Consider the following 13,092-nt stretch of genomic DNA (forward strand, 5'->3'; position numbering starts at 1 on the left):
GATAACCCAATCGCCTGTGTTCCTCTCGCTCTGTCTCTCTCTCTGTCTCTCTCTCTGTCTCTCTCTCTGTCTCTCTCTCTCTCTCTGTCTCTCTCTCTGTCTCTGTCTCTCTCTCTGTCTCTGTCTCTCTCTCTGTCTCTTTCTCTCTGTCTCTCTCTCTCTCTCTCTCTCTGTCTCTCTCTCTCTGTCTCTCTCTCTGTCTCTCTCTCTCTCTCTCTGTCTCTCTCTCTCTCTCTCTCTCTGTCTCTCTCTCTCTCTACAGAGGTCGCTGTTCACTAGATTGATCTGAAGATGTTGGTGGCGAGGCTGGCATGCCTGCGGACTCTCCCTGTGGTCGGGCTGCGCTCTGCCTTGACCCAGGGCAACCCCGCCCTGCGGAGCTCCGCCCTCAAACCCTGTCCTCCGCTGCTGAAACCCCAGCAGGTGAGTTCAGAGTCACGGCTGGAGACCCGGAGTGTTTATAAATGAAAGAATGACTGGGCTGTTCTGGGTTGTTCTGGGTTGTTCTGGGCTGTTCTGGGCTGTTCTGGGCTGTTCTGGGCTGTTCTGGGTTGTTCTGGGTTGTTCTGGGCTGTTCTGGGTTGTTCTGGATTGTTCTGGGTTGTTCTGGGGTTGTTCTGGTGTTGTTCTGGGTTGTTCTGGTGTTGTTCTGGTGTTGTTCTGGTGTTGTGCATCGCAGGATTTTCTACTGTCAGTTGTTTATAAAGTGACCTTGAGCTTTAGACCGGTGCTGTGGGAGGACTCACTGTTTTGTTTTTTTTTCTTTAAAAGATAAACATTTGTAATGTTTTAGAAGGTGCCTCTCACGCCACCGTTCATACAGACAGGATCACTCCCATTTATTCTAATGAATGAGTGGAACTATGAATATGGACACATTAGAGCTGGGAAATATGAGGGTATTTTATCGTATGGTGATACAGTAAGCTTTTCTAATCATATGGAGGAGACTGTTAGTGTTAATAAACACTGATCAGCTGCAGGAGTCATTACTAACAGTGTGATTAGACTGGGTTCATTAGATGAAGAGCAGCAGATGTTATAGAGTATAAATCACTGTGTTCAGTACAGAGAGGATCTGATGGTGGTTTATAAGAATCTGATACTGATGGATTTAATCTGTGATTACATGTATTGTGATAAATATTGCCTTTAAATATCATGATCTAGTATTTTTACCACATCGCCCAGCCCTGGATACATGTACAGTGAATGAAGCTGTTCACTTTCAGTATTCTGGTAATGAGTTCCTCTGCTTCTGTCAGGGATATTCTACCAGAGCCAGATTTGGACTGCGGAGGAGTAAGACAGCCAGAGATCAGCTCCAGGAGGCAGCATTTGAGCCAGCGACTGAAACAGCTGTGAAAAGTGAGCATACACATCTTACACACACATACACGCACTCCTACATCCTCCCAGAGAAACCGTCTATTGATAGTGGTTCTCCATCACTGTGTTCATCATTAGAACATCTCCAAAGTTCTCCTCATGGAGTCTAGTATTATTTAGATCTTCTCCTCAGATCAACACCTGGTTTGGTGGTAAGTCAGGGCTTAATGATGGTAAATCAGGTGAGCTGCTGCTGCTGCTGCTGCTGATGGAGGTGAACACATCCTCCACACTGTGCTGGCTGGACTGGGGGGCGTCCAGGAGAACCCTGGAGGAACCGAGCTCTGTTCTTCAGACTAGCTCACCGACAAGATCTCACTACTTTCTTTCTTCAGAATGAGAAGCTCTTGTTTCTCCTTTTTACTGGATTCATGATCAGCTGCTTTATCTGTTCTGAGGAGATCTGGAGCTTCTGCAGTAGAACCCTCTCACTGCTGAGAGACGGGAAGTAGAGTGATGGGGGTTGGTGTGTATAACCTGTGTGTGTGTGTGTGTGTGTGTGTGTGTGTGTATATACACTATATTTATATATTTATGTGTTTGTTTTAGGTTATTGGTCATTAATTTTATTATCATTAATTTTACTGAGAAATAAAACAGGGTGGACATTGTTCTAGTTTTGATGTCTTATATATATTTATTTATTTATTTAATTGATTGATTGATTGATTGATTAATCTTTCTCTTTCTCTCTCTCTCTCTCTCAGTTCATAACATGGGCAGAATTATCCTGGCTGGAGGGGCAGCAGTTGGAATGGGAGCACTGTGTTATTATGGGCTGGGCATGTCTAATGAGATTGGCGCTCTGGAGAAGCTTGTGTAAGTGTGTGTGTGAAAGGTGGTTAATTGAGTTTCGCTTCTGTATCCAGTATATTCTCGTAATAAATCTGTATAAATAAATATAATATTTCTAATAATATAAAATGCTCCTGCTTCACCTGTTTGTTTCTTTTATTTAAATTTAAATTCTCTATAATAATTACTGTGATGAACAGGGATCAGTACGTCTGGGATTATTTAATATAAATAAGAGTCACATATAAATAAAATCACAAAATAAATGTTACAAAAAATTATTTAAACCATATAAAAACATTTAGGATCGACAGATTCTGCAGTGTTCTGATTTTCTGCATTAGACTGAAATCAGACCTTTCTGAAAGATCTAATGAAAATCCTCATATTTGAAGTATGTTTATTGATCAGCTCTCAGTTAACAGTATCGTGCTGCTCACTTTATATTTCATTACAGACCCAGTTACAGTATATACAGTTAACCTGTCTCTCTTCCCCCCCCCTCCCTCTCTCTCCCCCCTGCAGTATCTGGCCGCAGTACGTGAAGGACCGGATCCACTCCACCTACATGTATTTTGCAGGCAGTGTGGGTCTGACCGCTCTGTCGGCTGTGGCGGTCAGTCGGACCCCAGCTCTGATGGGTCTTATGATGAGAGGGTCCTGGCTGGTAATAAACTCACAGTTCTGTTGTTTATTAGAGCTGCAGCCTCGGCACTGATCCCGACACACTGCAGCTCGCTGTTGGGCCGCTAGGAGGAGATCTGGCTTCTGTTGTTGAGCAGAGATGGATGCTGGTGGTCAGATGAGAATTCTTTCACACACATGGTTCCAGCAGTGGAATTTGCTAAGGCCGTTCCCCGGTCAGTACGGTTCCCCTCAGACAGGGCCTGTTTACACTGGCCATTAAAACACGTCCTATGTGACCAGATAAGAGCCGATTTTACTTTCCACCAACACGTATTTCACCTCTTTTAAACAGTGGTCCTGCTCCAGGAGCCTGAACAGTTCAGAGGAACAGTGTGGGTTCTACAGTGCTGTGGAACAGTAGCTGGTTCTCACAGGCCTGTAACGGCTCCTTCAGAGATAAAGCTCTGTACTTCTGATCATTTAACCAGCTCAGATACTCATTCAGAACCCGGCTGCTGACGTTACTCACCAGCTTCCTCCGGGAATTTCGCAAGTCTCCAGGTCATAAAGGTGTCTCCTCTGTGTTCAAAAACGGTTCTAATAATAAAAAACCCACAGAACCCTGATCTACTCCTGCTCGTACGTACAGTCCGCTAAATCCCTCACTCTGTTCTGTAGAGGACCTACAGCGGCTGCTGTGTAACGGTCGCCATCTACTGCAGCTGCACCCATGAGCTAGAATGGAGTGTGTATGGCAGGCTCTGCTCTCAGGGTGTTTATATGTAATGGTGTTTTTCAGGCCATTGGAGCGACGTTTGCTGCTATGATTGGTGCAGGAATGTTGGTGAGATCGATCTCCTATGAGCACAGTCCGGTTCCCAAACACCTCGCCTGGATGCTGCATGCAGGTACTTCCAGAACTCCCAGATCCTGCAGGATGCTGTGTTTCACTTCTGGGTGTTTCGCTTCTGCGTCTAATAAAAGTCTCAAAAGTGCAGAAAAGCAGCAGCTTCTACAGCATGGCGCTGTCCAGGCTAGTGCTGGAGACCTGCAGTACATATGTTGATCCACTGGGTGGCAGTAGGGTATTGCTGAATTTAAACAAGGCCGTGCCTCATAGATTTTACTGTTCATTATTCAGCATTTTCAGATTATTATCTAGTTTAAATGTAAATGATGGAACATTAGAGAAGCTGTGGAGGAAAACTGAGGCCTCTTGGATTTTACACAGATGTGAAACTGGGCCGGTCTGTGCCTGAAAAGGGAAAGTCCACCTAAATCTGGCTGAACAGCTTGATGTCATCAGCAGTTGTTTTAATTTAACAGATTCAACGGAAACAGTTTTATTCATTTATAAATCTGAACCTATTCAGTGACTGCTATAAATACATTAATATGATCGTAGGTATTAATTCATCAGTAGTTATGAGGGTGAAAAATTCGATTTTGGATCCATATTTGAATTTTTAGCATTAAACTACATCAAATTGAACATCAGAGTTATCTAGTTTATTTTCTCTCAGTTTATCCTGTTAAATGCACATGTGTGTATTTGTGTGTGTGTGTGTGTGTGTGTGTGTTTAGGTGTGATGGGAGCTGTCATCGCCCCCCTGACCCTGCTGGGTGGCCCGCTGATGGTGCGAGCAGCCTTGTACACGGCAGGCATTGTGGGAGGTCTCTCCACCGTGGCAATGTGTGCTCCCAGTGAGAAGTTCCTGAACATGGGGGGGCCTCTGGCCATCGGCTTTGGGGTGGTCTTTGCTTCCTCACTGGGTATGTCCTTATCCTGGTCCAGGCTGTGGTCCGTGTAGCGATCACTGAGACGTCCTGTAAAGTTTTACTGCATTTTCACCAAAATTCTTTCACCACTTCATCCAACTCATTTTATTTTCTCACATAACTTCATAATAAATAGCCTGGATACACTTAAACACCTGTTAAGAGAGAGCACCACCGTTCAGCAGCAGCAACAGGTCAAGCAACAGCAGGAATTTTTTTGTGTTCAACGTTTGAATTAAACTTTCATATTTGATATTTATTGCATATTAGTGAAATCTTAGGTTTATTATCCATTGTCTCATTATTAGAATATTCGATCGATTGTAAGGATGAAAGTATGATCGTCTTTATACACTCAGGTCTTGGTTGGGGCTCCTTACCACCGATTCCTGCAGCAGCGCAGCACTGAGCCAATCAGCTCAGTTGTTGTTGGTTGTGCTGGTTTAGGAAGTAGCAACCAGAGGGAGGCATCTTGAGTATTTAGTCGGACTCTCAGCTTTTTGGTTTTCTTGTGCAGATAGGTTTTTATTAAGGATATGTTATTAAATATAGTAGTGTATAAGTAGTGTATATAATACTAGTATAATGTATATGTTATTATTATTAAAGTATATTAATATTATTAATGTTTTACTGCTCAGGCTCCATGTTCCTGCCGCCCACCTCTCCGTTCGGCGCCGGGCTGTACTCGGTGGCTGTGTACGGAGGTCTCATCCTCTTCAGCATGTTCCTGCTGTACGACACGCAGAAGGTCATCAAGCGTGCCGAGACGCACCCCGTTTATGCAGTGGAGAAATACGACCCCATCAATGCGTGAGTGTTCTCTGACCTCTGTAACTGGGGTTTATAGGATTTGGCAAAAAAGGAGAATTCCACTGATTTTCGGGATTCTCTGCAGAACTCCGTGTGAGACGAGCTCGTTCAGAGTTCTTCACTGTAGAGAAACTTTAGAGACAGACAGATCTATCTTCCGAATTTTTCTTCTGGATTTCCGCTACGTCTCTCATCCCGCAGATTTCAGTGCATATCCACAAAATTTCAGCTCCGGCTCCAGCTGAAACTGAAGCTGATGTTTCAGTTTAGATTTGGGCCGTTTTCATATGTGGTGTTGAAATCCAATGAAAATCCGGTAATTCCTCATAAATGCTCTGAGAAGAAGTGGGGTGGTGGGACAGTGAGGTAGCAGCTCATAAATATTCAGCGATGTCTTTGTTCAGACTGAGTTTCTCCTATATGTTTGAAGACATTCTTAAAGAAATGTACAAAAGCAGCCACAAGAGGGCGCTGCTGCAGCGTCAAAGGAAAATGCAGAGCTTGAAAGCTTAAAGAAATAAAGAACGCAAACCAAAAAAGCGGGGTTGAATAACGTGGCCTTTTTATGGTGAGCTGGAGCGCGATCTGTCAGCCGCTGGAACTGCATGATGGCTCCTGTGATGCTGGAGAAGAGTATGATCTGTTCAGACGAATGGAGTCTCTTTAAAAGGGCTCACATTAAAAAGAGGGTGTGAACAGCCTTAAGAACATCAGGTTTGGTGAGCGAATCGGATTTGGGCTTCTCTACCTGCTGCGTGAACGTAGCCTTACAGTTTCATTCACCACCACTGAGACTTCATTTGGTATTTCCTCTGAAAGCTCTCTTCTTATGCATTAACCTTTCCTGCTGGGTCTTCTCTTGCAGATGTATGGGCATTTACATGGACACACTCAACATCTTCATGAGGCTGGTAATGATTCTAGCCAATGGTGGTGGAGGAAAGAGAAAGTAGACCTCAGGAGGAAGGGGAAGCAGGACGTGAGCTGGGAATGATGAACTGAAAAAAGAGAAAGTCGAGCTGAATCCAACCCATTCTTGCTTTTATGTTTTACTGTTTAAAACAGGTGGTTGTTTATCAGTTTGAAAAGTGTTCCAGCTGAAGATCTGAGCAGATCTGGGAGGTTTGTTTTGGTGGAAGAGATGAGAAGCCGTGTGAAGGAACTCACTGCATCGTTTTCTTTCCTATTTAAAAAGTGTGACAGACAGGAGGTAAACAGAAGCTTCTATAGATCACTCTTAGAGGTGGAGAATCCAGGTCCAGATGGTAAAGGATCTGCTCCGGGATGCTGTTCCGACTGCCTGGACCTGGATCCTTCACCATATGTTGCTTATAACTCCAGTTGTTTCTATATTTAGTGTTCAGGTCGGAGAGGAGCTACAGGTGCAGTGTGTTTGAGGACAGTGGAGAAGCTGTGCTGGTTTCTGTTAACTTTAAAATGATAAATTCTCCTGTTCAATAAACTATCTGCATATCCAATCGGCTTCGTTAATTGATTGATTGATTGATTGATTGATTGATTGTAAATCAATGCACAACACTGCAGTTGTTCTACGGTATCCCCTCCTCCTGCTCCTGCTCCTGCTCCTGATACATGTGTCTACGAGAGCCAACGCTTACCAACATCCCATCCTAGCAACCACTTTGAAGAACACGGCAACCCTGTAGCAACCATCAGATCTGTGCTACGTCAGGACACTGGTCTCCGACCCTCCTCCTGGAGAGCTCCCGTCCTGCAGGTTTCAGCGACTTCGTTGGGGTGGATTAGGGTTGGATCCATTGTCCTTGAGAAGGCCGATTTCCATGAACAGGGATGGAGATGACTGCTATAGCTGCTAAAGGTAAAGGTGCACGTATTTGTCAGTGTACACTGTACAGCGAAATGTGTCCTCCGCATTTAACCCATCTGGTAGTGAACACACACTCACACACACACATGTGATAGGGGCAGTGAGTACACACACACACCTAGAGCGGTGGGCAGCCAACTCCAGCGCCCGGGGAGCAGAGAGGGTAAAGGGCCTTGCTCAAGGGCCCAACGGTGGCAGCTTGCCGAGCCCGGGAATCGAACCCACAACCCTGTTATCGACAGGGCTGAGCCAGCACTGCTAGCTTGTAGCACCATGCCAACCACCTTGCAACATCCTAGCAACTACTTCTGACACCCTGCTTGTCAGCATCATCAGCATAGCAATCAGTTAGCAAATTCTGACCATCGATTGGGACACCATAGACATTGCTTGGGAAGAAGAACCCTCATCTTCTTCCTCATAAGAAGGTTCTTCACACTCACTCCTCTCTATGAATCTGGTTCTTCATGGCAACCATAAGTGGTTCTTCTGTTACATCTCTCAAACTGGGATTTTGATTAGTCACATGTTTTGCTGATGGGTTTTGGGTTTTGAAAGAAAATATGAGCAGTTACTTTGGGTGCCGCTAGGCCTGCTGGGAAATTTCTAAGTGCATACAGTAAAAATGTCCACGTTTCCCAGCAGTTTCTTCATCCGCCTGACATCAAGAATCACACTGGATTTTATTCCCAGCTGAGAAAATCCTGTTTGCCTTCAAGCCTTCCAGACAGAATCTGATTGGATAAATAAAGCAGTTTAACAAATATGAAAGTATAATCCATTAATGTGATCGAGAAGCAATCTCAGCCCGGCTGCTGAGCCCTGGACAGTAAATGCTTGAGGGACGTTGGGAAATACTGAGAGGGCTCCAGCTCAGGGCTGAGGGTTCTGCAGCTCTGCAGTTCTGCAGTTGGCTGTATGAGCAGCAGGTGAGTCTGTAACTGGAGAAGAAGCCGTTCCTGTGCAGGATCTGTTTACTGAAGCTGATGATAAATTATATCACTAATAAACTACAAATACATCAGCCATAACATTAAAACCAACAGGTTCCAGGGCTGGATCTACATATTAATCAGTGAGTGAAGAACAGTCAGTTCTTGAAGGTGATGAAGGTGACGAAGCAGTAAAAATGGACAAGTGTAAGAACTTCAAGTGTAAGACACTCAAGAAGAACTGAACTGTGATGTTCTAGATAATGACTGGGTCAAAACATCTCCAGAACATCAGCAGGGGTGTTCCTGGTATGCAGTGGTCAGTACCTACTAAAAGTGCTCCAAGGAAAGAGAACCAGTGAACCGGCGACAGGGTCATGGACACCCAAGTCTCACTGATGCTCATGGAGGCCCCGCCCACCTCCCAAGTTACAGGACTTAAAGGCTCTGCTGCTAATGTTAGTCTTGGTTTCAGAAACCACAGCAGGACACCTTCAGAGGTCTTGTGGAGTTCACACCTCCCCCTGTCTGTGATTGGTCTGAGGTCCCAAGGCTCCAGTATCTGAACTGCCAGCATTGTGTCCCTCTCCGTGGAGAATGTGGGGACACACTCCGTCCCACCTTTGCGCTCTCTGGCTCAGGCCCTGCCCAACGCAGTGGCAGATGACAGAGAGATTATACCCACAATCCTCTTGTGCGCCATCTGTGTGCTGCTCTGAGTTTAAGCCCAAAAAGCAGGCCAGAGCCAGCAGATGCTAACATCTGCCCTGCCACAGGTGCCTTCATCTTCTAAAAACCCCAAACACAATGAACACAGGAGAGAAATACCCTCCGCCTGGTTCCGTCCATCTAAACCAGGTCACCTCCACCATTAAACCACTTAAGCTCCATTTCTTTTAAGCCATTTGAAAATCAGCAGGTTTGGACAAATCAGCAAACAGCGCTGAGAGACCCGGGAGGAGAGCCGGCAGCTGTCACTGAAACTGCCACTCAGGGTATTTGGGATCTGTGCTACTGTGTGATAGAGGGTGCTGTTGCACCCTGTTCTTATTGGAACATCTGCCTTCCCACTCCTCTCCATCTAACATACACTATATGGACAAAAGTATTGGGACACCTGCTCATTCCTTCAGTGTCTTCTGAAATCAAGGGTATTAAAGAGTTTCTCCTGCTTCTGTTGGAGTAACTGTCTCTACTGTCCAGAGAAGAAGACTTTCTACTAGATTCTGGAGGAGGAGCATTGCTGTGAGGATTTGATTGCATTCAGCTACAAGAGCTTCAATGAGGTCAGGATGTTGGATGATGATCATCCCCCCACCTCATCATCCCCAACTCGTCCCATCCAAAAGCACTGGATGGAGCTCCTCCACCATCAATCCAGAGAACACAGTTCTTCCACTGCTCCACAGCTCCTCAATGCTGGGGGGCTTTATACCCCTCTAGTCCACGCCTGGCATTATTAGGCAGCATGGAGCCAATAGGGTCATGATGTTGATCTGCTCCAGAGAGGGTCCTATTCTATTGGCAGTACTTCTTCTCTACAGGAACTAGACAAGCTGTGTGCGGGTGTAATTTAAAGTAGCTGAACACATTTGTATTAGGGGGTGTCCACAAACATTTGGACACACAGTGTATATCTCCATTATGCAGGTGTACAGTTCCTGACCACATTACTGGTGTTATTGGTGGACTGCTGTCAGGACTGGACAGTACCCGCTTCCTCTGCCCCTCTATTAGTCTACCTGTACCTCCATCTACATCAGCCATTGGTGTTGTAGTCTCGGTTCTCCGTCATGCTTTTAGAGAGGTTCTCCTTTTGGGTCTCGGTTCCTCTCCATGGTTCCTCTTCATGGTTTTAGAGAGGTTCTCCTTTTGGGTCTCGGTTCCTCTTCATGGTTCTTCTCAGCGATCACTGCAGCAGGTCTGAGAAACGGTACCGTTGTTGACCAGGTTCTTCTTCGGGGTGTGTGAGAACCTCCCGGCTGGTTGGAGGGGAACTGTGTGTGAGGTGCTGAACCTCAGTGAAGAGGAGGGTGTGTTATTAACGCTGCAGGAGCAGCTGTCCTGTAATAACCGCATTATTACACAGTTATTACACCTGCCTCCTCCAGCCTGCTGATCTGACTGAGGGTGAGGTGCAGTGCTGATCATCAGCAGACTCTCCTCTCCTGGTAACGATGCGTATTTCAGGAAGTGCCAAAACGCTGTGATTGGCTGGTTCTGGTCTACGTGCGTGTGCATCATCACTCTGCGTCACATGTTATTTTTACACCTGTGAAAAGCGTGACCGCTCACAAGTAACACACACAGCCCCGACCTTAGAGCTGCTCTCCTGCTGATGTTCACAAGTGAAGTTCAGCAGATGATTCATACTGAGCCAAACTGCAGTTCTGAATCTTTTCCCTTTAACAGTGAGTTCACTGTGATTCCACCCCATACACCTACAGGTTACCAGCTTACCATCTCCCAATATTATTATTATCCAGATATTAGAGTATTGAAATGATAATTCAGTGACGTCTATTGATGATTCAGTAACGTCTGTTGATGATTCATTAAGTGCTATTGATTCATTAACGGCTATTGATGATTCAGTGACTATTGTCAGTGATTCAGTAACAGCTACTGATGATTCAGTACCTGCTATTGATGATTCAGTGACTGCTATCCATGATTCAGTACCTGCTGTTGATGATTCAGTACCTGCTGTTGATGATTCAGTACCTGCTATTGATGATTCAGTAACAGCTATTGATGATTCAGTGACTGTTATCAGTGATTCAGTGATTGCTACTGATGATTCAGTGACTGTTATCTGTGATTCAGTGACTGTTATCTGTGATTCAGTAACAGATATTGATGATTCAGTGTTTGCTATTGATGATTCAGTAACGTCTATTGGTGATTCATTAACAGCTATTGATAATTCAGTATATATTATCTGTGTTTCAATGATTGCTATTGATGATTCAGTAACAGCTATTGATGATTTATTAAGAGCTATTGATGATTCAGTATATATTATCTGTGATTCAGTGATTGCTATTGATGATTCAATAACAACTATTGATGATTTATTAACAGCTATTGATGATTCAGTATATATTAGCTGTGATTCAGTGATTGCTATTGATGATTCAGTAACAGCTATTGATGATTTATTAACAGCTATTGATGATTCAGTATATATTATCTGTGATTCAGTGACTGCTGTTAATGATACAGTATATATTATCTGTGATTCAGTGACTGCTGTTAATGATACAGTATATATTATCTGTGATTCAGTGACTGCTGTTAATGATTCAGTATATATTATCTGTGATTCAGTGACTGCTGTTAATGATACAGTATATATTATCTGTGATTCAGTGACTGCTGTTAATGATTCAGTATATATTATCTGTGATTCAGTGACTGCTGTTAATGATTCAGTATATATTATCTGTGATTCAGTGACTGCTGTTAATGATTCAGTATATATTATCTGTGATTCAGTGACTGCTGTTAATGATACAGTATATATTATCTGTGATTCAGTGACTGCTGTTAATGATTCAGTATATATTATCTGTGATTCAGTGACTGCTGTTAATGATACAGTATATATTATCTGTGATTCAGTGACTGCTGTTAATGATTCAGTATATATTATCTGTTATTCAGTGACTGCTGTTAATGATTCAGTATATATTATCTGTGATTCAGTGACTGCTGTTAATGATACAGTATATATTATCTGTGATTCAGTGATTGCTATTGATGATTCAGTAACGTCTATTGATGATTCATTAACTGCTGTTAATGATTTAGTAACTGTTATGAGTGATTCAGTAACAGCTATTATTTCTGTTGATGGTTTGCTAACTGCCTATGATTCAGTAACTTGTAGTAAAACTTTAGCAGGCATGTTAAGCATGGTGGTGGTAGCAGCATGTTCCGGTCTCTGCACCTGTCTTCACCTGGTTCACCTGGAGGAGCTGGTTACAGCAGCACTGTCCTCAGAGCAACAGTTCACTAAACCAGCAAGAGGACAGTAAGTAGCATACAGCATCCATTCCAGTACAGTGTAAAACCCAGTACAGTTAGTCCAGTACAGTTAGTCCAGTACAGTGTAAAACCCAGTACAGTGTAAAATCCAGTACAGTGTAAAAGCCAGTACAGTTAGTCCCGTACAGTGTAAAAGCCAGTACAGTTAGTCCAGTATAGTGTAAAATCCAGTACAGTGTAAAAGCCAGTACAGTTAGTCCAGTACAGTGTAAAAGCCAGTACAGTTAGTCCAGTATAGTGTAAAATCCAGTACAGTGTAAAAGCCAGTACAGTTAGTCCAGTATAGTGTAAAATCCAGTACAGTGTAAAAGCCAGTACAGTTAGTCCAGTACAGTGTAAAATCCAGTACAGTGTAAAAGCCAGTACAGTTAGTCCAGTACAGTGTAAAATCCAGTACAGTGTAAAAGCCAGTACAGTTAGTCCAGTACAGTTAGTCCAGTACAGTGTAAAACCCAGTACAGTGTAAAATCCAGTACAGTGTAAAAGCCAGTACAGTTAGTCCCGTACAGTGTAAAAGCCAGTACAGTTAGTCCAGTACAGTGTAAAAGCCAGTACAGTTAGTCCAGTATAGTGTAAAATCCAGTACAGTGTAAAAGCCAGTACAGTTAGTCCAGTATAGTGTAAAATCCAGTACAGTGTAAAAGCCAGTACAGTTAGTCCAGTACAGTGTAAAATCCAGTACAGTGTAAAAGCCAGTACAGTTAGTCCAGTACAGTGTAAAATCCAGTACAGTGTAAAAGCCAGTACAGTTAGTCCAGTACAGTGTAAAATCCAGTACAGTTAGTCCTGTGCAGTGTAAAATGTATTATTACTTAATTATTAGTTACTTGTTTTAATTAATTAATTTTAATTACTTGT

At 43.6% G+C, this 13,092-nt stretch overlaps 1 protein-coding gene across 1 annotated transcript in view; it reads left to right on the forward strand.

Annotated features, from left to right (window-relative positions):
• The window catches only part of ghitm (growth hormone inducible transmembrane protein), an 8,821-nt gene extending 1,940 nt beyond the window's left edge, over nucleotides 1-6,881 (forward strand). Inside the window, exons 2-9 of the mRNA XM_072667065.1 lie at nucleotides 263-423; nucleotides 1,266-1,368; nucleotides 2,097-2,208; nucleotides 2,710-2,851; nucleotides 3,611-3,719; nucleotides 4,396-4,584; nucleotides 5,232-5,403; nucleotides 6,269-6,881. Coding sequence (XP_072523166.1) covers nucleotides 292-423; nucleotides 1,266-1,368; nucleotides 2,097-2,208; nucleotides 2,710-2,851; nucleotides 3,611-3,719; nucleotides 4,396-4,584; nucleotides 5,232-5,403; nucleotides 6,269-6,356 — 1,047 coding nt within the window. The 5' untranslated portion in view covers nucleotides 263-291 and the 3' untranslated portion in view covers nucleotides 6,357-6,881. The remainder of the gene's footprint in view (nucleotides 1-262; nucleotides 424-1,265; nucleotides 1,369-2,096; nucleotides 2,209-2,709; nucleotides 2,852-3,610; nucleotides 3,720-4,395; nucleotides 4,585-5,231; nucleotides 5,404-6,268) is intronic.
• Nucleotides 6,882-13,092: the final 6,211 nt, after the last annotated feature.

Source organism: Salminus brasiliensis, chromosome 22 (genome assembly GCF_030463535.1).
Source record: "Salminus brasiliensis chromosome 22, fSalBra1.hap2, whole genome shotgun sequence".
Taxonomy (NCBI): domain Eukaryota; kingdom Metazoa; phylum Chordata; class Actinopteri; order Characiformes; family Bryconidae; genus Salminus; species Salminus brasiliensis.